Genomic DNA, 25,992 nt, shown 5'->3' with positions numbered 1-25,992 from the left:
ACAGCACACCGAAATGACAACTTCCACACGCAAACATCACCCACACCACCCAAGCCAAATAGTGTGGCTTGAGAGAAGGAAAAACAAAAGGCAAAAGCGCTTCTGTCCACAGCAGCGTGGAACTGGCTAGGAAAAAGCCTGCAGCCTTCATTGCATGCAACGCACCACCAGACCCTGCGTGAAAAGCCGAGAACCAACAGCTTTCAAACAGAAGCGAGAGAGATTCTTCAAAAAACGTGTGCCACTGCAAAACGTGTTTGCATGCTTTTACTTGCCCATGCTGGCATTCACTCACTTATTGCTGAAACAACAAAAATAGTTTATTCAACAGAATACCTCGTGTTTGTGTGCTTGGTGAATCACAACTGCAAATTCTGTGTAGAGAAATGAGTTATATAGGAGTAAACAACATAGCGTTCACATCTGCTGACGACAAGCAAAAATGCACACTGTTGTGAGGCGGTCGTCGAAACCTTGAGCATTACATGTCGTACCTGCCGTTTTTTTTTCACATGCCAAGCAACATTATGCTGCGCGCCTCGCTACAACAGCACTGCCCGCAAGATCCATACATGTGCGTTCGCATATCCACAGTATTACAACAGACAAAAAATAAAAATTACAACAAAGCAGACAGATGTGAAGTGTCCCACCCAGCCACTTCTAGAACAAATTCGGCTGTGTAGTGCAAGTTATATGAATGGCAGTAACATGTAAATGCAAAGGACAAGGGAAAAAAGAAAGCCTCCAGAACAAATGAAAAGAGAAGCAGTAGTGTGTCAACAGCACGAAAGGCTTTGCTCCCTTAATATAAAAACAGAATGGCGCAAACTAAAACTTCCTTTTAAACAACACAAACTCAATGAACAAAAAAACTTAACTCATAAAAAAGAGCTCCAGACCAGACAGCGAAGATAACATCCTCAACCTTCTTATTTCATCATTCTGTTTGGTTTGGTGGGGCATCCCACATACAGTAGTAATAGTAGTAACGGCTACATGCATTTCACGAGACCTCAGAACGAAGGTTGGACAGGGAAACTCCTCAGATGACGGCAGCCCCCGATGACTAGCCGCAGAATAAAACTGAGCTGAAGGGAGATACACTCACTGGAAATTTCATCCATAGTATGGAAAATTTCTCCTTCACATTTAACAAGCTATGACCCCCCGCCTGCAAAAATTGTTAACTGCAGTTGCTACGAGAATCATGTGAAATAAACCGGTGGAGGTGATGCCTCAGGCTGTAACTGCCAGAGCCAGCACCTAAGGGACAATGGCAGTATTAACTGTTTAACAACTTTGGGCGGGAAAAGATAAGGATATACCTCCTCAGACTGCTGATGTAAAGCTTTCCCTCCAAACACATGGAAAGACAAGCGAGTTTTCCACAGATCACACTAAAAGTGCCTGGTAGTTACGCCCACAAAAAAAAAAAAGACTGGCACACCGGCTTAGGGAGGGAGTGGTGATACAAGGGGAAAACCAGGAGGAAGGACATTGACAAACGCTTGGCACAATTGCCTTTGCACATGAGCATCCGAACTCCACAATATTACTCAAACACATTCAGGTAACAAACTCAATGCCAAACACCACATGGCTCTTCTGAGCGACAAAAAAGAAGAAAAAAATTAAAATATTGAAACAGGATTAAAAAAAAGAGAGGGAAGGGAGTAAAATGAGAAGTGATATCGCTTATGACTGGCCCCTCCATGCACACACACGGGCATAAAACCAATCACAGCTGCCTCAAGAAGCTGGCTGATGACAGAACTGGCCTAAAATATGGCAGTGAAAACTAACCCACTTCCTTCAAAGATGCCTGCCCAGGACATCTCTTTGGCATGACTATTGTCTACCTCTTGTTCTGCAGCATTTCCCCATAATACAGTTTTTTTTTGTATGTGTACGTGTAAGTGTGTGATCTGTGGGCTCCTAAACAACAGATTACTTTTTTTTTTCCCGCTGCACCACTCACGGTTTATGACTAGGACCGTACACAAAAAAGCTTGTAACCTCAAAAGCTCTCCTAGGCAACCCAAACAAACAAGATCTAACAGAGAGCATATAATAAACATTGAAAACAAAATACTAAAAAGGGGAGAGTGGGGAGGGGGGGGTGTACGGGAAAGGAATAAGAAGCCAACCAAACAAAGAATGCAATAAACAGCAAACAGACTTAACCGGACACGACTAAATAAAGGAGAAGCTCCAAACGAAAGGTAATAATCATATCGGTTGAGGAAATCCCACAAACCAAACAGGAAAAAAAAATTCAGGAAATGTAAAAAAAAAAATGAAGGAAACAACGCTACAACAACTATGCTACTTAACATAACAAGAGCCTCTGTGTGTAGATTATATATGGTTTAAATAAACAATGAAACCATATGCACTAAAAACCCAAATAACTTAAGTAGATCAGATCAAAAAAAAAAGCATGACACAGGCCACAACACAAGTGACAGCAAGCCTGTCGTAAGAAAAAAAAAATAGGCATGTTTAAAAGGAACAGCAGTGGTGGTGCCTTCTTGATAAAAACTGCCAATCACTGGCTAAACATTGTGAAGTCCCTTCACGGACCATGACGAGAGAAAAGAAGGGGGGAGGGGGTGAGAATACTGGCTTTTTCTCCCTCTTCAACCAGGCGCCTCTTGCTCTTATTAAAAAAAAGAAGCTATACACACAATCCTTCTCACAATTACCAAACCACTTTAAAAAGAAAAAAAAAACACAGAGCAAGAGGCATGCGAAAAATGAGGTCATATGATGGTGATAAAAATGTAACGAGGAAGGAGTGCGTGTGAAAGAGGGAGAGAGCCCGTGGAAACAAGGCGCAGCAACAAAGGTGACCCCCAACTCTCCCATCAGAGACAGCCGCCGCTGCCACCCCCGCCGCCACCCCCCGAGCCCGGAGGAGCCGAGGATGATGCGGGAAGCTGCACATAGCGATAGACGTACAGCCGGTAGTCCTTGCTGGCCAGCACCACTGAGCCATCATCCATGAGGGCCACATCAAAGCACTGTGCGTGCTTGACTTTGGACTCTAGAGCGTTCACGAGCTGCCCGTCCTGGGTGAACACAGTCACGTTGAAGTTGTTGTGGTTGTCCGCAACCAGGATCTCGCCCCCCTGGTTCATGCAGACCCCAATGGGATAGTTCGTCAAGCCCTCTCCACCGATCTGTCGCAGGAAAACCCCGTCATAGTTGAACACCTTGACGCAGTGTGCCCGGTTGTCCGAGATGAATATCTCTTGCCGGTCGTTGACCACCACGCCATTGGGAAACTCCAGGTGTTTGGAGCAGCCAAACTTTTGCAGCACGTTGCCACTCTGGTCGAAGATAATGACCCGCATCACCTTGCACTCGACAACGACCACGCGTCCCTTGGGGTCCACGGCAACGCCGCGCGGGTGCTGCAGGATGACGGCGCCAAACTTGCGTACAAACTGCCCATATTGGTTGTAAATCTGGATCTGATGAGTTGGCGAGCGCTCCGTCACTACAATGTCCCCAGATTGGCGCACCACGGCAACTCGGTTTGGGTAAAGGAGCTGTCCATCACGCTTCCCGCATTCACCGAACTGGAACTTGAAGCGACCTTCCCGGTCGAAAATCTGGATGCGGTGGTTGTTCGTGTCAGCCACAACAATGTCATTCTGTGCGTTCACAGCCACGCCTGAGGGCTCCGTGAACTGGCCCTCCATTACGCCAAACTCTCCAAACTTGCAATGATAGATCATCTTTTGCCGCTTGATCTGCGACTTGAGCGGATACAGCCCTACTCCTGTGCCAGCTAGGTACTTCGATGACAGTTCAGCCAGGGCATTCTGTGGGGGGGCCGCAGGAGCGTCTTGAGGAGCACCGAAGTCTGAGCCGTTGTGGAAAATGTCAGCGCCTCCACTGGACCATTTCTCATAGGGGCTGACATCGGCAAGACTGGTTGAGAACGGTCCGAGACTGTTGGCCGAACTGAATCGCTTTGACAGGAGGTTCGACTCAAAAGGAGACGTTGGAGGTGGTGGAGGGTGGTGCCCATTCTGATGCAGGGTGGAACTACGCTCAGCTGGGCCGAGGACCACACCATTGGGCCGAGCAATGGGCGGTTGCCGCGGGGCCCCCTCAGGTGCTCCACCCTGCTTGATGTAGCCAAAAGTGTTGCGCACACCCACTTGGATCGCCTGATAGTTGGACACAAATTCAAGGTCCATGCCATGGAGCCCAGCCTCTGGCCGAAACGACAAAAACCCCTGGAACTTTGCCTCCAGCAGCTGCTTGAAGACTAGAGCCTCGGTGCTTGTAGAGAAGCGAGTCAGCCGCTCGACAAAGGCACACACCTGGTGGATTCGTTCGATGGTATCTTGAACCTGAGGGAAGAAGAGTGAAATGCATTGAACTTTCCCAAATGTAAACCAGTTTCTCATCCACATCTCACACTACAAGACAGCTCAGTATGTTCTAAAAATGTGGATCAAATAAGTAAAAAGAACAAGAGATGAATTCACAGCTACTGTAACTCAGATACCTGTTTTTGAAACCATCTTGACAGATGTAAAGCAACAGTTAACCAGAGTAATTATTGATCTCCTAAAAGGGCCCTGAACCACTTTTTATCAAATTCGAGAAATGCATTTGAAGTTAAATTTCAGATTTCAGACTATTTCAGAAATACTTTGACATAAAAAGTTCTTTGATGTGTTCAGCAGAAGCGGAGTTATTGGCAACCAAACCTGCCATTCGCAGTGTTTCAGCTCCTTCAATAATTTACACTGCGAAGGCTACGGCGAAGCTGGGTGTGCCCATAATGTTCCGTCTACTGAATGGCACAGTGGCGCACCGTTCAAATGTGATTTTGCCGCCTACAATGCACCAAACGTCATCGTCCTTAGTGAGTGGCAGCGCCCTCAGCCAGTGGACTCGTCGCAGCACCCTGCGGCGGCAGCAGCATCTACAGTACGTAATAGACTGCAGCATTTGCTTTGTGCATGACAGGACTAGAGCGTGCACTCACACTCATATGCTCCTGTGTGGCTGCGCTACACCGTGATGACCGGCTTTGTCCTGCACCAGTTTGACTGACGGATAGTAGCAACAACCAAATTGCGCATTCTGAAACACTATCAATACTGAAGTACTAAAGCGCCAAACAGACGACACAAGAAGAGACATAGGCGCTCGTCCATGTCCGTGTCGCTCGTCCGTGTCTCTTCTTGTGTTGTCTGTTTGGCACTTTAGTACTTCAGTAACATGCACCAACTAGCCCAACAAAAATTTCCACTATCAATAAGTCTGCCAAGGCGTCTAACCAGGAGCGGCCAGGAGTAAGTGCACGCCGGCAAGCGTGCATGTGGTCCGACCTTGAAGAGACTGACAACTGGCCAGAGACGTTGGTGCAAATGAAATGACCATGATTTATAGTGATAGAATCCAGCACGCTGTTCGGCATTTAAGTAAGAAATATAATTTTAAGTTGACAAAGAAAGTAAAAAAAACCAGCAAGTGGGGAGGCCTGGCGGTGAAACCTTGATACTTCGAAATGAAGTCAATAGATTACTGTATGTGAGTTGACTGTCATTAGACAGTTTTAGTTTAGCGTACGCTATATGCTATAGTGTAGCGTACGCTAAGCAATGCACGTTTTTTACAGTTTTATTTGGCCAACGAGATCCTCTGATTTCAGAGGCTATATGCCACCCTTGCGGCTATTTCCCGACTGTAGCAATAGGTGGCGCTGACATCTCAAACATTTCTTTCGTTAGGCTTCGACTCATTCGAAATGAGAAGCAATCTCAAGAACACCACGAGATTATACATAATACCCTGTTGTCAAAGCAGCCTGAGACTAAGCGAAAGCCATTTACACAACCATTTGCTACGAACAAAGAGCGTTTTACAAAAGCAAAGCCAAATTCAATTCGAAGCGGGCAGCCGGGACAGCCGCCATGTTTCACGCAAACTCCGCAAACCACGCAATAACGCTAAGGCTAACTCGTTTGCATTGCGTACGCCCGCTACACTCGCTATTTCGTTTAGCGTTCAGCGCATGCGCAGTGACGACTCGCTATATTTTAGCGTACGCAATGTATGTATAGCGTACGCTATACTAAAACTGTGTATTAAGTACAATATAATTATTGCTTAAAAGTGCACTTAGTATATTATTTGACACTTGCACTTTATTCTATGCGTATTAGGAAGTAAAAAAAGTCTACGCTAACGAGCAGCACTCGCGTTGTCCCACATGCATGGCGGCGCACATGCTGCTGTATGTGTGCGAGTATAGCACGAATTTTCAAGTAGCCAGAGTTTTATGATCTCCCTGTGATACAAGATGCCATTGACGAGTTGTGCTGTAAATGGGCGAGTTTTTTACCTTCGTGTTGGCGCCGCTGTCACAGTGTATGAATGCCAAGCTCTCCGCCGACAGTTAGCAGATTGTTGGCGTCAATACAGTGTCATAGATGCGCCGACACAAAGGAAAAAACGCTGCCGCCGGCAGTCGGCAGACCGAGATCAGTGTCGGGTCGGCCTAGTGCAAGTGAGCATTTACTGATCGGCATTCTCCAGGCGTGCTGCTTGTGGAGGGGACGGTGGTCTATCGTAAAAGTCGGATTCATCGCTTTCGCTGCTGCTTTCGTTCATCTAAGCATGACGTTCAGGTGCTACTTTGCAAGGATATAAATTCTGAGCACACATGCGAGCTAAAATCCTTTGTTCCTGCTCGCTTAGGTCTTCGAGAGACGACATCGGAAATCAGAAGCGCATGCTCGGCCACAGCAACACGAACAGCATATCTCGTGTAAAAGCGTTGTTTCGTTTTCAATGTGCTTGGTTTTGTTTTGACTAGGCAAATATCATATCAAAGCAGTTGAACAGGAAACCGCAAGAACACACAGCTATTATCACAAAAATACTTTAACACTTCGGAAAATATGAATCGCAGGAACATCGACTTGATAAACAAAATAATACTTTATTATAATACACCTACTGCTGCACTTGTCATCTGCCTCCCACTAGCGCCGGCCTATAATGGCAATCGCGTTCACCTATCACAGTTTTCAGCATGCTTCCAGAGAACGACTTCATCCTCACTGCAGATAGAAAAATTATCATAAAAAATGTTCCACGGCTTTTTCTGCTTTACTGCTCCATAATTAAACGCTCTGGCCTGTAAGCTTTCGATTGCACTAAAAATAGTGGGTACTATGAAAATCGGTCATCATTCCCTTTAAGTTTTGCATGGTTCGAGGCTAGTCGAGTGTTCAAAACTAGTCGAAATTAGCAAGGCCCGACGGATATGACATCAATAAGCAGTCTTTCCAAAGTATATAATACCTATGTAGGCGACCGTAGCCCAGCGTGAGCAGACGACAGTCGGCTACTTCTAGAAGTATGTAATAATTATCGAAATTCGAAAGCAGATTTTCACTTACTTCAGCCTGTTTATTAAACTGTGTCAATATATATACACAGTAACAGTAGGAAGAAGTGTGCTGATACAAACACCTTTCTTTGTTGATGTCAGCTATTGGCCAATAGCTTACACATATGGGAAACTGCTAGGAATAATGAGTGCAGAAAAGAGTGCAGAGCAGGCTTCTGTTGAAAAGAGCATCTGAGAGAAAGGTGACTTCACGCTCTGCTTGCAAGATCCATGCACTGCGCACAACTGCAAAATTTGGTTGAGATGTTCTATACAGCGTGTGCTATCCATGAACAGTGTTTCTTCACCAAGTGCGAGGTGCGGTTCAGGTCCCTTTACACCTTTGGAGATCTATCAGTGCCATGATAGTTCCATGACTAACACTTATACCAACATGATAGGAGGGAGATGCAAGAGAAGAAAGGCTGACAGCCATTATTTGTCCAGTTCAATGTATTTAGAATGTGAAAGGCACACCTACTTACTTTGTGGGAAAATTTATGCAAGCCACACACACTACCAAGAATATTTTCTGGCACTACAGGCCCATAATGTGGCATCTAGAACTGCAACGCGACCTCCAGGTAAGAAGCACCGCTAACCACCCGTTGATTCCAGGCACACTACTTAACCTGCAATGGCCTTAACGTTAAGAAAGGTGCAGATTGTGTCTAGTACATATCAGGATATTGCTTCACAACTGCCCTTCAAAAAAAATTAATGCATATTTATGAGAAATGCAACTCTATTTTGCATTCAACTTTACCTGTGCCACTCCTACTGTGTTGGAAGTTGTGGCAGCGGAGAGCAATGAGAGCCTGCCATGATCCTGCTCCATCGATTACTGACATTTCCATTGTGGTATCATACCACAACGTTTGATGCTTAAACATTCTACCATCCACTCATGCATTATTATAGCTTTCTCTTTCAACTTTTCTTTACCTATTGTCACGATAAATTATGGAAATGGACTTTTATTTATCTCCACAATGAGGAACTCTATCAAGAAATAGTTTTTGAAACCGACTCAGAAAACTGAACGAGACTATGCCTTGTACTTCAATGTGGTCTAAAAATAAGCCATCTAGACACGTCCCCCCTTAGCTTGAAGCTGTAGAAACCAAAAAAATATAGAAATACCGTATTTCTTCAAATTTAGGCCGACAGTGTTTTTTTTCTTCGAAATAATCACATACCAAACTCTAGGATCGGCTTAGATTCGAGGATTTAAAAAAAACGAACCAGTTTTTGATTGAAAAGGATAAATATGGTGCATAGCTAGTGCCATCTAGAAAAGTCAGTATCACAGCTGTTGATGATGATGATTGGAGTTTAATGGCGCAAGGGCATCTAAGGCCAAAGAGCGCCAGGACATATGTTTTTGTTTAGTAAAATTGTGGGTTTGGTGCTGTGACTTAAAATGGAGGCTGTATAGAGGCCTACACGTAAGAGAAATCTATAAATACTGGTGGATGAATTCTAAAATTATAGGTTATAGGGACACATGGTAAATTGTTGCGGATTGCCCGAGTCCCTTGCTGTACAATTCTTGCCTACGCAAGAAGTGCAAGAGCTCGGACATACTTATGTGCATCAGACTATACTTCACCTGTGAGGCACAGTCTGATGGTTAGCATGGAATGAGATGATATCTAGAGAGTTAGCTTGAGCAAGATAATTAAGCACTCTTTTAAAGTTAAAAAGTGCATCTTCTGATAAGAACATCGAGGGATGGGGTGGTATATGGTGTGTGTAGAGTTCCTTAAAATGAGCTAATCGCTCTCGGTGAAGTTCGGGACATTGAATGAGGATATGTAGGACGGTTAAGATCTCACCGCAGCGTGTGCACGTCGGGGGGTCAGTTGCAGTCAATAGGTGTTTGTGTGTGCCATAAGTGTGTCCTATTCTGAGTCGTGCTAGGGTGACTTCCGTGTGCCTATCAAGCTTCAATCGGAAAGGTTTGCTTAATCGCGGTTTAAGCAGATGCAGCTTATTTTCCACTTGCTTGTCCCACTCAGCTTGCCAATGGTCATGAAGCACCTTTCGTACAGCAGGTTTCATATCTACACCAGGTACCCAGCTTACATCAATAATATCCCGATGAGCCGCTTGTCCAGCATTCTTGTCTGCCATTTCATTGCCTGCAATCCCAGAGTGTCCTGGCACCCAGCATACAACAAGAGCTAGGTTTTGTTTATATGCTAGGTGAATGTGTTTAATGAGCATGTTTAATACAGGGTTTCGGCTTGTTTTGCCACAGGACAGGGCTGTGACAACACTTAAGGAATCTGTGTATATTATGGACTTTTGTATCTTGTGCTGCACTATGTATTCAACAGTGATCAGGATACCGTACGCTTCGGCTGTAAAAATGCTGCTATGGTTATGTAAGGTTTTAGCGTTGGAGAAGTTTGGGCCATGGGCTGCACATGATACTGAAGTTGCCGACTTCGAAGCATCAGTGAAAAATGCCGTTGATCTATACTTGTCTTCAAGGGCCAAGAAATGTTGCTGGATGAGGGCACTTGGACAACTCTTTTTGTTCAGTTCTCTGAAGGACAAGTCACAGGTAACTGTACATTGTTCCCAGGGTGGAATAGGTTCAGCATTGTCGCTTTCCTGTAGATCTGTGAAAAGTACTCCGAGTTCTTCCGCAACAGATATTACTGCCAACGGGAACGGTGGGGCGTGTGAAGGCCTGTTTAAGTACAACTGGTTTGTGGATTGATCACTTATGAGTGCTTTGCATGGGTGGTGTTTTAGTGACATGATTCTTATTGCATAGGTGACTCCCAGATATGTACGTTGATAATGCAGCGGCCACTGATCCAATTCTGCGTATAGACTTTGGACGGGGCTCGTCCTAAAGGCACCAAGAGCTAGGCGGATACCTAAGTGATAGACAGGATCGAGTTGCTTAAGTGTTGTGTTTGAAGCAGACTGGTAAACAATACATCCGTAGTCTATGCGTGACAACACAAGGCTTTTAAAAAGAGATAGGAGGCAATACCTATCTGTTCCCCACGACTGATGGGATAAAATCTTTAAAAGGTTCATGGTTTTAAGACATTTCAGCTTCAACTGTTTTATATGCTGCGTGAAGGTTAGCTTACTATCGAATGTTATACCAAGAAATTTTTGTTCTTTTTTATTTACCAGGTTTCTCCCATGCATCGTAATGCAAGGGTCAGGAGATACCCCTCTACGTCTGGAAAACAGCACACAGGAAATCTTTTCTGCATTGAATGTAAACCCGTTTTCGTCTGCCCATTTCGTGAGGCGGTTAACACTCAACTGTATCTGGCGTTCACATATGGACAGGTTGCAAGATTTAAAGCTGATTTGGATGTCGTCCACATAGACAGAATAAGACACCATTGATGGTATAACAGAGCGGAGAGAGTTCATTTTGATTATAAAAAGTGTGCAACTTAGCACTCCTCCCTGTGGTACACCATTTTCTTGAATAAAAGTGCGCGATAGTACATTGCCAATTCTAACGCGGAACTTTCTTTCAGATAAGTAATTTTGCAGAATATTTAGCATACTACCACAAATTCCATAGGAAGAGAGGTCTTGCAGAATACCATATCGCCAGGCAGTATCATATGCCTTCTCAAGATCAAAGAATACAGACAGACAGTATTGGCTATGTACATATGCATCACGTATATACGATTCAAGGAGAACTAGATTATCGGTAGTAGACCTCGCTCTTCGGAAGCCAGATTGGCGAGGGTCCAGTATACCATTATATTCCAAAAAGAAGACAAGGCGTCAGTTAATCATCTTTTCAAATACTTTGAGTAAGCAGCTAGTGAGTGCAATTGGTCTGTAACTGTTAACTAAGGAAGGGTCTTTGCCATGTTTGAGTATTGGTAGAACTATTGCTTCTTTCCAAGATGAAGGTATATGACCAGTAGCAAATATCTTATTGTAAAGGCCTAAAAGGCAGTTTAGGGTCTCATAAGGCAGATTGTTGATTATTTCATAAGTTATTGCGTCAGAACCTGGAGCCGAGCTACCACAAGAGCCTAGGGCAAGCTTGAGTTCATGGAACGTTAATGGTCTATTGTACCCTTCTGATGACTTTTTTGGACGCAGAGGAATATTTTCAGCTATTCTTTTATGGTTTAAGAAATTTTCGGAATAATTTTCTGAACTTGATACTCTCTGAAAGTGCTCGCTAAGAGTGTTTGCTTGATCTTCTACTGAATCACCAGAACCAGTGACGAGAGGAAAAGGATTTGGACGTTGTCCTTTCAGTTTGCGTACTCTATTATATACTTTGCTAACATCCGTGTATGAGTTTATTGAGGATATGTAGCACGTCCAGCTTTCTCTTTTGGATATTCGGCGGATACAGCGTCCATTTGCTTTGCAGCGCTTAAATTCTATTAGATTTTCTGTGGTTGGGTAGCGTGAAAGTTTACTCCATGCTTTGTTCTGACGTTTCTTAGCAGTTTCGCAGTCCTTGTTCCACCACGGTTTTGCATTTACTCTATCTGTGCAGGATTGAGGTATGCAGTTTCGAGCGGAACAGAGGATGTGTTCAGTGATGTAGCTAGCCAGTTCTTCTACACCTAAATGGTCCACTTCTTCTAGGCACAGTTTACTTATGTTTCTAAATTTTGACCAGTCTGCTGAGTGAAGTCTCCATTTTGGGGGGTAAGCTGGTCCATCGTGCCAGTTTGTTGTTTCTAGGAGTGTCGGGAAATGATCGCTCCCATATGGATTAGTGACAACTCTCCATACCAGGTGTGGGAGAAGTGATGCTGACCCTATGGCTAAATCTATACATGAATACGTGTTGTGTGTAGGACTGTAGAAAGTTGGCTCTGTCTTGTTAAAGAGACAGGCTCCAGAAGAAAGAAGGAAGTTCTCTATTGCCCGTCCTCTCGCATCACATCTTGAATCACCCCAAAATGGGCTGTGAGCATTAAAATCTCCAATTACTATATAGGGTTCAGGAAGCTGGTCAATCAGCTTTTCAAATTCTGCAATGTCTAACCGCTCATCAGGCGATATATATAGGGAGCAAATCGTTATAAGATGATTGAACAATATAGCCCGAACAGCCACTGCTTCAAATGAACTCTGGAGTGATACATGCTGGCATGCTACTGACTTTTGGGCTATGATTGCCACACCACCTGAAGAAGAATTGCCATTATTTCTATCTTTACGGAAAATTATGTACTGTTTTAAAAAGTTCTGGTGTGTAGACTTTAAATGTGTTTCTTGAACACAGAACAGTCGTGGCTGGTATTCCTCTAGTAGATCTTTGACATCATCTAGATTGCGAAGGAGGCCCCTGGCATTCCACTGAATTATTTGTGTAGCCATTTTGAGGAAGATTTTTGTTGACTGTGTTCAAGAGCACGTGGTAAAGATAGATGGATATGTATACAAGAGCGGTAACCGTTTAGGTTACCGGTCCCTTTCTTTGTGCAGTTATAGGTATTTTATCTCTTTTAGCGCGCTCTTGGGAGCGCTGATCTTTCGGCGTCGATGACGCCAAGGATTTCTGATCGACCTCCATAACCTTCTCGGAGGCGCTGGAGGATCGTGAATTAGGCGCTGAAACTCGCGTCCCAGGCCGTGGAGTTCGGTTTAGCTTTGGAGCCTGCGGAACCGAAGTCTGCAGGCCCACCTTCGATGTTGATGGAGCAGCATCTGCTGCTGCCACCAGGGGGGCAGGCGGAGTGATTACCGGGCCACTGTCAGTGACCGCGGTAGACTCCCGAGGGATTTGTGACGCTGCCCCCCGTCGCGCCACCTCGGAAAAGCTCGTGTGATTCAAGTACGACAGACGTTTTCTTGCTTCGTGAAATGTTATATTTTCTTTGACCTTCAATGCAATGATTTCTTTCTCTTTCTTCCATTTAGGGCATGTTCTAGAGTAGGCTGGATGGCTTCCATCACAGTTCACACAATGTGGAGATGAGTCGCAAGTGTCTGATGGGTGATCGTTCGAGCTGCATTTTGCGCAGGTCTGCCTTCCTCGGCACGTCTGGGATCCATGCCCATACCTCTGGCACTTAAAGCACCGTCGAGGATTTGGGATGTACGGCCTAACACGTACTTTGATATAGCCTGCATCCAATGTGCTAGGCAGTAGACTGGTACCAAAGGTTAATACTACGTGCTTTGTTGGAAGTTGTTCATTGTTCCTCCGGATTTGGATTCTTTCTACTTTGATCACATTTTGGTCCTGGAAACCTTCAAGCAGCTCATCGTTACTAAGGTCTAAGAAGTCGTCTTCAGAGATTACTCCACGGCTCGTGTTCATGGTTCGATGTGCCGACACAGTGACTGCTACATCGCCAATGCATTTCAAGTCATTAATTTTATCATGTTGTGTTTTATCCTTCAATTCAAGGAGCAGGTCTCCATTCGACATCTTTGTAGCTTTGTAGCCAGATCCTATAGTGTTTGCGAGGCATTTCGCCACCAAGAAGGGGGAGAATTTACGCACGCTCTTGTTGCCTTCGCTGTGGATTACTTGGTATTTAGGGAAGTGTTCTTGATTGTTCTTCAAAAGGAATTGAAACGTTGCATCGGTGCGCCCTCTTTTTAGAGGGCGATCAAGGGAAAGTGGTTTGCTAGAAGCCATATAGAAGTCTTGAGTTCGGCAGCAGCGCCAACCGCCCACCACCGAGCCCAACATGGGGACGGAGCAAGTCTTACGAGTAAGACAAGCCCTCGCCAGTTGTACGGTGCCACTATAACCCAATCTGGAGTACCCAAGGTTGGCCACCCACACAAGGTTAACCCTTGTGACGAAGAGACGAGAAGACAGGAAAGATTGAAAGGAAGAGAAAAAGACGCAGGATGGAGAGGAGGACAGGAAAAGGCAACTACCGATTTCCCCCGGGTGGGTCAGTCCGGGGGTGCCGTCTACGTGAAGCCGAGGCCAAAGGGGTGTGTTGCCGCCGCCGAGGGGCCTTAAAGGTCCAAACACCCGGCATTGGCTCAACCCCCAGGATCCCCTTTTCCCCGGACACGGCTAAGCCGCGCACGGCTACACGCGGGAGGGTCCAACCCTCGTGTGCTCGGGTCCGTGGTGTCGCAACACACCAAACGCCTGCTGACGCAGACGCCCCTGCGGGGAGTATCACAGCTGTTACTAGCTGTGTCATTAGCCAACAGCAGTACATGAGCAACATTGCCATTATCATAACATTGGCATTATCATAACGGCAACAAACAGGCGATGCCAATATAATGCCGCTTTCAAACGAAAAGTTGTGCTAGCCACTTGCACATCGTCAAATGTTCAAGCCAAGTAGGAATTCGGCATCGAAAGAAAAACGTCCGTCGTTGAAGGGGGCAGCAGGAGATGCTTTTAGCGTACGCTGCAATGAGGACGCCATTTACCGAACCACAGCAGCGATGATGTCATAGAATGAGCTTGGCATGTTCATATTCAATAAATGCTGTGTTCATTCCGTGAATGCCATCCTCGCTTTTTTGTTCAGCCTACATAAAACCACCATCCCTCTCGGCTCACTCTCACACACTTTCACTTGCACCCAAACAATAAAACATGCAGGGTACAATAGGATCTTATTAAGTTTAGTCTTTGTACCGAAAAGGACGCTGTGCCGCTTCAGCAGTCGCTCTTGGTCCCAATTTAAGAGGTGCATTTGCAAGCAGCCCCTCGTAGATCAATCATTTTACTATCTGCACCCATGGAAGTTTCCATTTATCGCCTCGGTATTCCTTCGCGGCGGCAGTGAAATTTCGTTATATTGAATTTGTGAATAAACACACTTCATTCTATGAAGGTTTTAACTACATGGTGGTCTATGGACAAGAAGTTACAAAAAGTTAAACGCTTCTTTATATAGAGAGTTCCGCTATATTGAGGTTCTGAACTGCACTCTGAAGTGCACAGACCCCATGACATGTTTCTGAAATGACACTAATGATACTCTTAAGTTGATCACCTTTGCGCAACTTGCCAGATATGAATACGTCAGCGTATATGGACAACAGCATCACTGGCAATGTGCCGAAACAGCATGCATGGCACCAAGTCAGATGACTGATCCTAATGCAAGACTTGAAGTCCATCTGAGGAATTCATAACTGGTTCCAGTCATGCAGAAGTTGCTGATGCTAATTTCTGGTGTGTAACGAATTCCAGACAATTTCACATAGAAAACTGAAAGTGCGAACAATACAGGAGACGGCAAAACATGTAACAAGTGTCCAAAACATGGTGGCCACGACACGTTTTCAGCTCCTGCAATAGATGGTGTCTAAAACCTTATTATAAACCACAGCCGGCTGCCCTGAGTTCGAGAAGAAAGTGATGACAGCAACGACTTAGGCACAAGTTTAAGGGTGCTGCCCCAAGACAAAAATGTACAGAAAAATTACGTAACTGACCCAAAGTTATTTGCAAGAAGTAAATGATGTGCATGGTGCCATACACAATCTGAGCCAGTATTCTTGGACGATTCGGGGGAAACTTCGGGGAGTTTCGGGGAAACTAGCACTTTCACAAGATTTGGTAAGACTTGGTACCTGGATGCACTGCCGTCAAAGGGTGACAAGCATATGCACCGACTACAGCGGGGCTACGGGGCCCGATCCCACTCCGATGTTTTCCGAAGGGAGGGGCTCAACTCCCCCTCCCCCCCTCCTTGACGTTTCTAGCCAGAGTTCTGTCCCCCACATCATTTGAGGTTTTTGACTTGCCTCCACCTTTTCACTTAAAATTTTATTGTGGCTAATAGTTTACTGCATCATTGTTGGTGCGGACATGCAGGGATTTTTCATTCATACTTGGCTTTATTTCTGCAAATCAAGACAATAGGAGAACAAGCGCATTAAAAGTACCAGCAGCGGCTGCCTCATCCATATTTTCTCACTTCAACACTGTTTTAAATTTCCACTGTAAACACCATGCACATACACGGTATACTTAAATATATACACTGGATAAAATTTATTATATTTTTGAAGAGAAGGAGGTAGCCAATTAACAATTATTTCTAAAGGTATGGATAGCTATGCCTAGAGAATGAATATGTTGCTGTATGTTCACCTCACCTCAAAATGCTTTGTGTGCTTTTTTGACCTTGAAAAAAAACATGTAGACTTTAGCGACCCCTTTGGCGGAGTCTTATTATTGGCGTGTGAAATGCACATAGATGAGATGTGTCTCAGTATCGCTTCTTGTTCCAGTAAGCAAAGCTAACAACTAATTAAAAAACACTTATTTACAACATTTACTAAGGATGGAAACATCGTCACTTGCATGCAGAGGTCATAAATATATACAGGGTGTATATACAATTCGCTTGCTGCTGCATATGTAAATGTGTATGTATATACAATTATATACAGTATATACAATTCACTTGCTGCTGCTGCCACGCCTAGCTTGCTTAATTTACTATCACAAATGATGCTCCGCCTTTCAAACGAAACTGCAACTTTTTTTTTGGCAGGGACGTTCGTCACAACCTCTTTGCAATAATGTTGTTAGACATCGCGCCGAAAGTTTAGGAAAGTGAGGTGTCTTGCATATTACAGACTTCAGATAAAATGCACGCTTTTTGTCGGTTTATCGGGGTCCGTTGTAACGTAGTTGGAAACAAGCTGTGATAGCTGTTGCTTTAATGTAAAGTGAACGGATTTTTTTCGTCAGAACTTATCCCCACAAAAGCGAATTCACAACTGCAGTGCAAATGTTTAAAGGTGCGTTTTGTTTCGTCCCAATCACCATGTCTTTCTCTAATGAGTAAAAGGTGAAAATGATGCTTGCCTTGGAAACTGCAAATGCAGAGAAGAGGAAGGCTGCAAATATATATCAGTGACAGAATTGTGGCGGTAGACCAAACGCGTCGACTTTCATCGGAAATGATGAGAACTTGAGACAAACCGGCACCTTCAAGAAACAGAGGCGTAGGACTCCATCTTCGAGTCCTAGCCTATGCAGAGATGTTCTAGCATTTATGGCCTCAAACCCTCATGCTAGCATGCGAAACGTGGCCGCTCAGGAACCAATTTCCAAGACGAGAGTTTGGAAGATTCTAAACGACGGCCTTTCACCCATAACACCTTACCCAGCACCAATGCTTGGAAGACAAGGACTAATAGAATCATCTAGGCTTCTCAAATTGGGTTCTCACAAAAGCCGATGAGTCAATGGACTTTTTAAGAAACATGATGTGCTCAGATGAAGCCAACTTTCACAGAAATGCCCAGGGAAATTTGCACAATGCACCCTATTGAAGTGATTACAATGCATACTGAGTAAAGCACAATCGGAACCAGTACCAGTGGTCGTTCAATGTGGGGGCGGAATTTACGCCGGTGTTTTAATCAGTCCCATCTTTGATCACACACTGACTGGACAGCGTTACGTGAATAAAATCCTTGAAGGAGTGGTGGATAAGTTTCTTAGCGAAGTCACTCAAGCACACAACAGCAGCTGAGCACGAAACTGGCTAGATGCGACTTTCACGTGCAATAGATTGGAAGGCAAGGGCCTGTAAATTAGCCAGCTAGGTCACCTGGCCTCTCTGCACTCAGTTTCTTTTTTCGTGGTTATGTGAAAGACCATGCTTACATGTTTGAGACAGATTGAGATTAGCTCAAGACAAGGATAACCGATGTCTGCCATAGAATTAAAGCGTCGGTCATTAGGAAAGCCACTGAAAATGTGATAAAGCTGACTCAGTACTGCGTAGCTGTGGAAGGAGACCTATTCAAACACGTCCTCTAGGCAGCAGCTGGTGTTCAACGGCGCTTTTTTCTTTTGTGTAGGTGTCCCGATTGCCAATTCGGGTCATTTAGAAGTGGTTAATTACTTTCTTGAAAGCATCGATTTTGCCTTTTCTCAACACGTGGGTCGCTTCCTGGTCTGTTAATTTCACTTTTATTTTATGCCATGAACCTGTTTTTCCAGCACGTATACACTCTCATGAAAGCTAAAACCGTCACTTTAATTTGGCTTTGGTCCGAAGCAAGTTTCTGGCGCAAGATATAACTGTGCGCGTACACTGTCCCTGTGGTGTGAGCAAAGCCGATCTTAGAAACATGCTATGCTTATTACATTGCTTTTCACATTTTATGCGTAGTCGGAGCAGCGCTTTGGCCGCATCATCAAGAGGCTTTTGTTATCAATGTGATCAGTCGGCCTTGAGAGACATAAAAGTGTGACGTAGAGAGGAAGGAATAGCTGCAAAGCCGCAAAACCTGCTGTTGGTGCTCCTTCCATACCATTATCAAAATGATGCGCCGTCTCTTCGGTTTGCAACAGGCAATGCAGTTGTTTTAAATCAGCTTATTTGAGCGCGCTGCTTTATGATGCGGGTGGGAGCGCAGTCACGTGGTATTTTTCATATTTCGTGGGGTTTGTTTGCCAGTCAGCAAAAATTGCACGCAGTTAGTAAGTCCCTGAAAACACAGCAGTTAGATCTCATTTGGGGGTGCCTACAAATGCTTCATTGACACTGATAATTAGGACAGTACTTCTCAAATTATATAAATAATTGCAATTGTCAAACTAAATTTCAGGAAAGAGAATTACTGGCGGCTACTCTACTGTACTGGAAACAATGTACACCCGGTTATCTTCCGAGTAATGCAATTGCTCTTTCTTTAAGTCTTGGTGAATTATAGTTGGGGCACCCTGCTAATTCACTTCGTAACCAAAATGAGGCCAAGCCGAATTCACTCGAAATCAGGATCAACAGAAATCATGCGCAGGAGTGCTTAGATGTGGACTCACAGGGAAAAAGAAAAGACAGAGGCTGCAGTTTCACCGGAAAGATGAAGCAGTATTAGTGATAGTGAAGTATACGACAACAACACGAAGGAAGGTTACACCGCCAGTCTCTTGGTGGTGTGAGGGGTCTTGGGCTATGAAATTGAACTGCCTCCTACTACGAGGTCGTGTACATTCTCATATAAGGCCGTCACTTCAGTGAACAACTATTCAAGTTGAAGAAACATTATATATATATATATATATATGGGGTTCGGAAAGCTGGTCGGGCCCTAGCCCGCGCCTGGAAAAATGAAAACTTTCCGCCTATGATAATAGAATTCCTGGCATTGTGCTTAACACAGAAATGCTGCTGAAGTAGAAGCCAATGCATCTGCTGCCAAGTCATGAAATCTCGTGAAAGTTGTTGAATCCCCAAATATGGTCATTGGACAGTACCACCCCCTGCAAGGAATATTTTTGGCTGCCTGAGAACCCTCGTTACGTAGCAAGTATAAAAGAATTTTGAAACTTCACTACGACTGGAATGCACGCATTGCAATCGTAAAGAAGATTAGCGGTTTTCAGCAGCTAAATGCCACAGCAACTAGGATACAGAGACAGGTTGTTTTGTCCTCTTTGCTTGTCCTGAAGGGTCTCTTACCAAAATCTTTTTTATACATTAGCAAAGTAAAACGTTAACGCACCTTCTGTCCAAGCAGACCTAGGGAGACCATCTTAGCGTTGTACACATTCTCAAGCTCGCGCAGGGTCTCCTGCCGTCGCTCCTCGAGCATGGAGCGGTAGAAGTGGAAAGTGTCGGCAACCTCCCCTTGGGCTCGCTGGTACTGAGCTTGGAGACGGCTTGACACCTGCTCGAGGGTCTTGAGTGCTGCCCTGAGATCGTGCGACTTGACCCGTCCATCCTCCACCATGTGCGACAGGCCCTCCACGTGACGAGGCGCTGCTTCGCTCAGCGGCTCCAGATCATGCATTGCCTGCAAGTATGGTCAGCACACAATGTACTCACCTGCTGCATGTCTGTATACACAGAAGTTGCGCTTAGTGTAGGTAAGAGAATATGCTCAACACAAACCACTGATTACAAATGTGTGCAAGTAAGATGAGTACTGTTTATTTCTTCCGAATTCCTTGAAAGTAATGCCTTATTTTATGTGTGAAACAGTATAGGACACAAGAAGAGCTACACAACTATCGCTGTCATAGAAGTCCCAATACTGTGCATTTCACAAGGCAGTTTTTGATCTGCAATGCTCTTTCTGAAATAACTACTGTATTTATTTGTGTAAGGCACACACTTTCTTGGCGGACTTCTTACAGCCTTTACAGCCTTTGAGGCTCACGGCTACTCAGGGAAGCCTCAAACTATGCTAGGAATGCTATGCAGAATAACAACCACTGGCGGCCAACTACGAACACATTTTCAGTTGCTGGCCGATTGTTCAGACACTGACAATGCTGTGAAAATGTCCGAATAAACAAGAAGTCTGAAAAAATGAACCGAGACGGTAGAACAGATTTTGCTGTCTTTTAGAGAACAAAGACAGCAAAAAATTCATTTCATTTCAATTATTTACCCTAAGCGCCCAGAATCTGGCGCTAATTACATAGGGGGGATAACAACAACAAGAAATACAGTGTTCGTAGCAATGAGGCTTCTGTATATTGAGCTTCTGCGAGCAATTTAACGGCTATGATGACTATTTCGAGAGGCTCTATGTGGTCTATGTGCAGTCAAGGGATTACATTTTCACGAATTCACTTATCTCAAAACTCCACTTATTTAAGCTTTTTCCCGTCTTCAAAAGTTCGAAACTTTGAGGTAACAAGCTTTTACTGCAATCCCTTTTCAAAGCATCTCTTATACCGACTGGGATGTTATAAACATTAAAAAACTTTTCTTTAAATACAGCTTTTAGATTCTTAAGGCAGCATCTCCATGTGTGGGGACATACTGACCATCTCCATATGTTTGTTATGGTAAAGGCCAGTTTTCTTTACCACAACACAGAGGAAGGTGCAACATCACATAGTAGGTAGGCATGTTGATGCTGTATTCTGGATTTTCATGTCAGCTCTCAATATTCTGAATGCACTTTCTGCATTTTTTATTCGTGCCTATTTTATCAAAAATTGATGCTAAGAATATAATTAAATCAATTCGAAGCAGTTCTGAATGCACCTTACTGAATGCACCAGGATGACTATTTTACATAACCACTCGCTAGTTAATGTTGGAAAGGACTGAATGCAATGTCCAAAAATATGTACAAAGGGTCTCGGGAGGTCATAACTGTGAGGCAATTTAGGGCTTTAAAGGGGCATTTAATCGCTTTATCGAAGTCAAGAAAGACATTTGAACTAGATTACTTGAGAAATACTTTGCAGCAAAAAGTACTAGAAGGATTGCCTGTGGTTCCCCATGCGGTGCTCCCGCTCCTTCTTCAATGCATTGCACTGCGAAGGCTACGGCGGAGTGGGGCATGCCCATGACGCTCCGCCGACTGAACATCACCATGGCACGCAGTTCAAGTTTGATTTTGGATGCTCACATAGATGCCACCATTTGCGCATTTGATGCCTACGAAACGCCAAGCGCAGTTGTCTTCCACGAGTGGGCTCGTCGCGGCACTCCACGGTGGCCATGGCAGACGTCTGCTACATCGCACGGTGGCCATGTAGCAGACGCAGCTACATGCAAGTGTAGAGAATACGTGCAGCATTTGCTTTGTGCACGACAGGGATGTAGTGTGCACTCGGGCTCAAGTGCTCCCAACACTTCGTGCTACGTGGTGCAGACCAGCTTTGTCCAGCACCAGCTTGACCGACAGATAGTAGCCACATCCAACCTACACATTTAGGAGCGTTGTACAAAGCAATGTCTGCCAAGGCGCCTTGCTGGCAAGTGTACGTGTGGTCTGACATTAATTAAGCATTGTGCGGTTTGAGGCTAGCAGAGTTTTTAAAACTATTCTAAATTAGCAAGACCCAACAGCTACGACACCGATAAGCAAAGTGTCCAGTTTGATTCCTACTCGGGCGGCCATGGCCAAGCGTGAGCAGACGATACGCTGGCTTATTCTGGAAGTATGTAATTACCGAAACTTGAAAGCAGATTTCCGCTTCCTTCAGACTTTATTGAACTGCGTCAATAAAAATACAAAGTAACAGTAAGAAGAAGTGGACTGATCAAACACCCTTCTTGACTTACATCAGCTATCAGCCAACAGCAGCCATCTATGGGAATCTTGTATATCACATATGCAAGCTGCTGGCAGCCTCAAAATGGTTGAGAAGGCTTCGTTTAAACAGAGCGAAAATTATGCGACTTCACGCTCCGCCTGTGACCTCCACATGCTGAACACGACTGCAAAATTTGACCGAGATGTTCACAGCAGCATATGTTAACCGCGGACCATTTCTTTCACCAAGCTCAAGGGTGGCTCAGAACCCTTTTGAGACTTACAAGTCTGCTGGAAATGTAAAGACACACAGACACTGAAACACCAGATCGTCCATTTAGCCTTTTCGAAGCGCTAGAATTTCCCAAAACATAGCCTAGGTTAAACGGCCAATTGACTATGCATTTATCTGCATTCAAGGTGCGATCGCAATCCACACTCAAGCACTGATGAATGCACGTGCCACGCGAGGCATTGATACCCCATAACCTTTGAAATCGACAATTATACTTCTGTGTCGTTTTCACGTATCCACAATGGAGGGAGCATCGTGAACAGCTTTAGATTTGTGTGGCTGATGCGAACGGGTGATCACTCATGGCACAACTGGCCGGCATGTTATGGCTTCATGAATGTCAATTACTGACTGCAGTCAAAACCTGCAGTAACCAAATCGCCGGGGAAAGCAAAAAAAATTCACTTTTGCAGGAAGTTCGTTAGGCCGGGAGTCAGACAGAAAAGATGGGGAAATGGCTTGCACAACAAAAATTTATTGCCAAAAGTAGGCAAGTTTATTTTGCGGAGCCTTGCCTTGCAGCAACTCGACAGCTCTGCCTTCACACTGCAAAAAGTGGTCCATTGCCGCGTCGTCATTGCGCTCATGGAAAAACGAATGAATTGTGTCCAAGGTATTTAACACATCCTGTGGGTTCACCTTCTCTCGATATTTTAGTCCTTGGTGGTCCTCGGCGCCGTCAGCTTTGAAGACTGGTTCCGATGGCCTCGTCGGTCAGCATGGCATCGACTCGTGTGCACGTCTTCATCTGTGTAAACTCGATGAAGAGGCCATCTGGAACTTTGTTTTCCATGGGACAAGTTTTCCTCCATGCATTGGTCAGCAATGGCGGCACTGCGCCAGCAGCACTTATCAAGAGTGCCTTCGGGCAATCTCCCTCTAGTGCCACTGGATCAGTACATGATGCCGGCGAAGTGGCAATGAAGCCAGCGAGCTTGAAGCAATTTCTAAACGCCACCAGACACGTCACCACCTGCCCGGCAGCCACCATCTCAAGCACTATGAACACGTCCATGTCAGTGGGACGCTTGACCTAGAGGTACAGCCGTAGATTCTTCCTGTAGGCACACTCGATGCAGTAACGTTTTGGTCAAGCGACTGCAGCAAGGAAGTGCCAATTTGATGGGGGAAAAAAAACCAAGTGCACGCTTCAAAGCCAACCTCTCCAACTTCGTCAACCACTTCCAAGCGCGCCGAGAGTCACCTTGTTTTTCAAGATTGTAGACAGTGAGCTGCACGCATTCCGAATTCGTCAGTGTTCTTCCTGCCCTTTTCAACCTGGGCAATAATTGCAGCCTTATCTTGTAGCATCAAAGATTTCTGCTTTTTGTCTCGAGGCAGCATCTTTGCAGGCTGGCAGAGCAGACAGTCCGATCATTATACACACAGTTGACACGCCCTAGGACCAACTGCACACATCAAACATGCCGCGTACACACGATCATGCGCGCTGTACACAAAGCACAAAGCCTGACAAAGAGTCATTGGCGTCTTCATATGTACAAGTGGATTTGGCTAATCCAGAATTATAGATCAGCATGCCACATCTAGTTCCATTCCACATTAGCCCATGCAGTGATGGCACACAGTATATAAATGTGCCTGTCCGATGCAAGGTTGCCTTTGCTTTATTTTGTCTTTTTTCTAGTCTTTTCTCCTTTAATTTATATTACTGGTCAGGACACTGCAGTACTCCCCTGTCACAAAGATAAACAACAGTCATCATCATTGCTGTTGCCTGTAGCAACTCCATCACTGCTGTTTTTTGTAAACAAAAATGGAAGCAGCCATGCAAGCATGCCGTGGCAGCAGTTTATGTAATTTAAGGGCACAACTAATGCGTTTGAGCAGTTTTTGGACACTGCTAGCATTACGTGAGTAAACAACATGCGGACTGCCGTTTCAGAAAATTGTGTTACTGTGGTATTGCTATGAAAAAAAAAAAGGTTTCATTGTTGCAAGATATGAAATGCATTGACTCGTATGGGCATTCGCCAGGGATTAGAAAATATTTTGTTGCGCCGAGAGTTTCGTTGCCTCAGGATTACATTATCACAGGTTCTGACTGTATATTAGGTACCTTGTACAGGCCACTGGCTTTGCTTATCTATCCCAGCCTACTCTTTTACTGGCTTCTGTGCAAGTGTTGATCAACGTAAAGAATACAACATAAAATTACTGTAAAGTAGCATGCTTAGCATAGCGCTAACCTTTGTGAAGTCTCAGCTACATCACTATTTTAAGAAATAACCTGACTAGCGAGGTAAGAGAAAAGCTTCCAATATGGTGCTTCAGAATTTTGTAATTCTATGCCCATGGATGGGCAAAATGCAGCAGAGTTATATTATTGCCTCGCATTAAAGTGCAGGCAGCTATAATGCAGGGACTGAACGAACAGGTCAACCTAACACAAGTATCCTTCCTTGCTCGTTTTATACAGTCTACCACCACCGAGCAGCTTCATCTGCAGGTCACCATTTTAACTTGGTTGAGCAACCAATATCAAAGTAATGGCGGAACTCTGGACGCTAGAAGCATGAAGTGGGGCCAAGGCAGGCTCAGAATGGAGCAGCATCAGCCCTACACTGTACCTTCGCGGGTTGCGCTCACAGTGCTATTTGGCAGAAGGTGGAGGAGGAAGTACTAAATTCACTGGAAATAAGAAAAATAAACGCAAGTCCGCTGCTCTTCCGGCTGGGTTGCATAGGTGGGGCCCTCTTGCCAGGCTTCCTGTGACTTTCACTGCCCTCCTGGTCCCACTACACCAGCTAACTGCAACTCGTTTCATCCAGCACTTGCGCCCAACTGCCACTGCAAAGGATCAGCGACTGCTAGTGTGCTTCTCAAAGCTACCACAAGGTGGCATTATGGTGCAATGTAAATGGCAGTTTCCTGAAGAAAATATTACTAGAGGGAACTTTGGCGCTAGCATGGATTGGAACTGTGAATCATGCGGTTCAGCCATCATACAAATGATGGTATAGGTGTGTTTAAAATTTAGTCCTCCTGTCCTCAAATGGCATTGCAACCTGGAAAATTGACCAATGTCAACAAAATACTGCCTTATAAATGCAACAATTCACAATAATTATGCATGTGAGCATAGGCTTTATGCCCTGCGACGTTTAAAAATCCGATCTGTGGAAAATTTAGAGGGAAAGCGAAAAAAATAAAGCCACAAGAATGTCTGCAAGCCAAAAGCACACAGATTAGACAAGTTCATGTAGTACTACCCGCCGTTCCCATAGCAACTGGACGATCATAGTGCAAGATATCCTTCCATTAAATTTTGGAAGACACACTGACCAAATGGAGGGCATCTCGAAGCAGATAT

General features: G+C 44.7%; 1 protein-coding gene across 4 annotated transcripts in view; it reads right to left on the bottom strand.

Moving 5' to 3' along the window:
- Positions 1-302: 302 nt before the first annotated feature.
- brat (brain tumor) overlaps positions 303-25,992 on the bottom strand; it is a 127,077-nt gene continuing 101,387 nt past the window's right edge. For all 4 annotated transcript variants that reach the window (XM_065426975.2, XM_065426976.1, XM_065426977.2 and 1 more), the window contains 2 exons: positions 19,868-20,158; positions 303-4,370 (listed from right to left, as the gene is read on the bottom strand). In XM_065426975.2, coding sequence (XP_065283047.1) covers positions 2,871-4,370; positions 19,868-20,158 — 1,791 coding nt within the window. In that variant the 3' untranslated portion in view covers positions 303-2,870. The remainder of the gene's footprint in view (positions 4,371-19,867; positions 20,159-25,992) is intronic.

The sequence above is a fragment of the Dermacentor albipictus genome, chromosome 3, assembly GCF_038994185.2.
Source record: "Dermacentor albipictus isolate Rhodes 1998 colony chromosome 3, USDA_Dalb.pri_finalv2, whole genome shotgun sequence".
Taxonomy (NCBI): domain Eukaryota; kingdom Metazoa; phylum Arthropoda; class Arachnida; order Ixodida; family Ixodidae; genus Dermacentor; species Dermacentor albipictus.
This window is presented reverse-complemented; position numbering and strand designations above follow the sequence as displayed.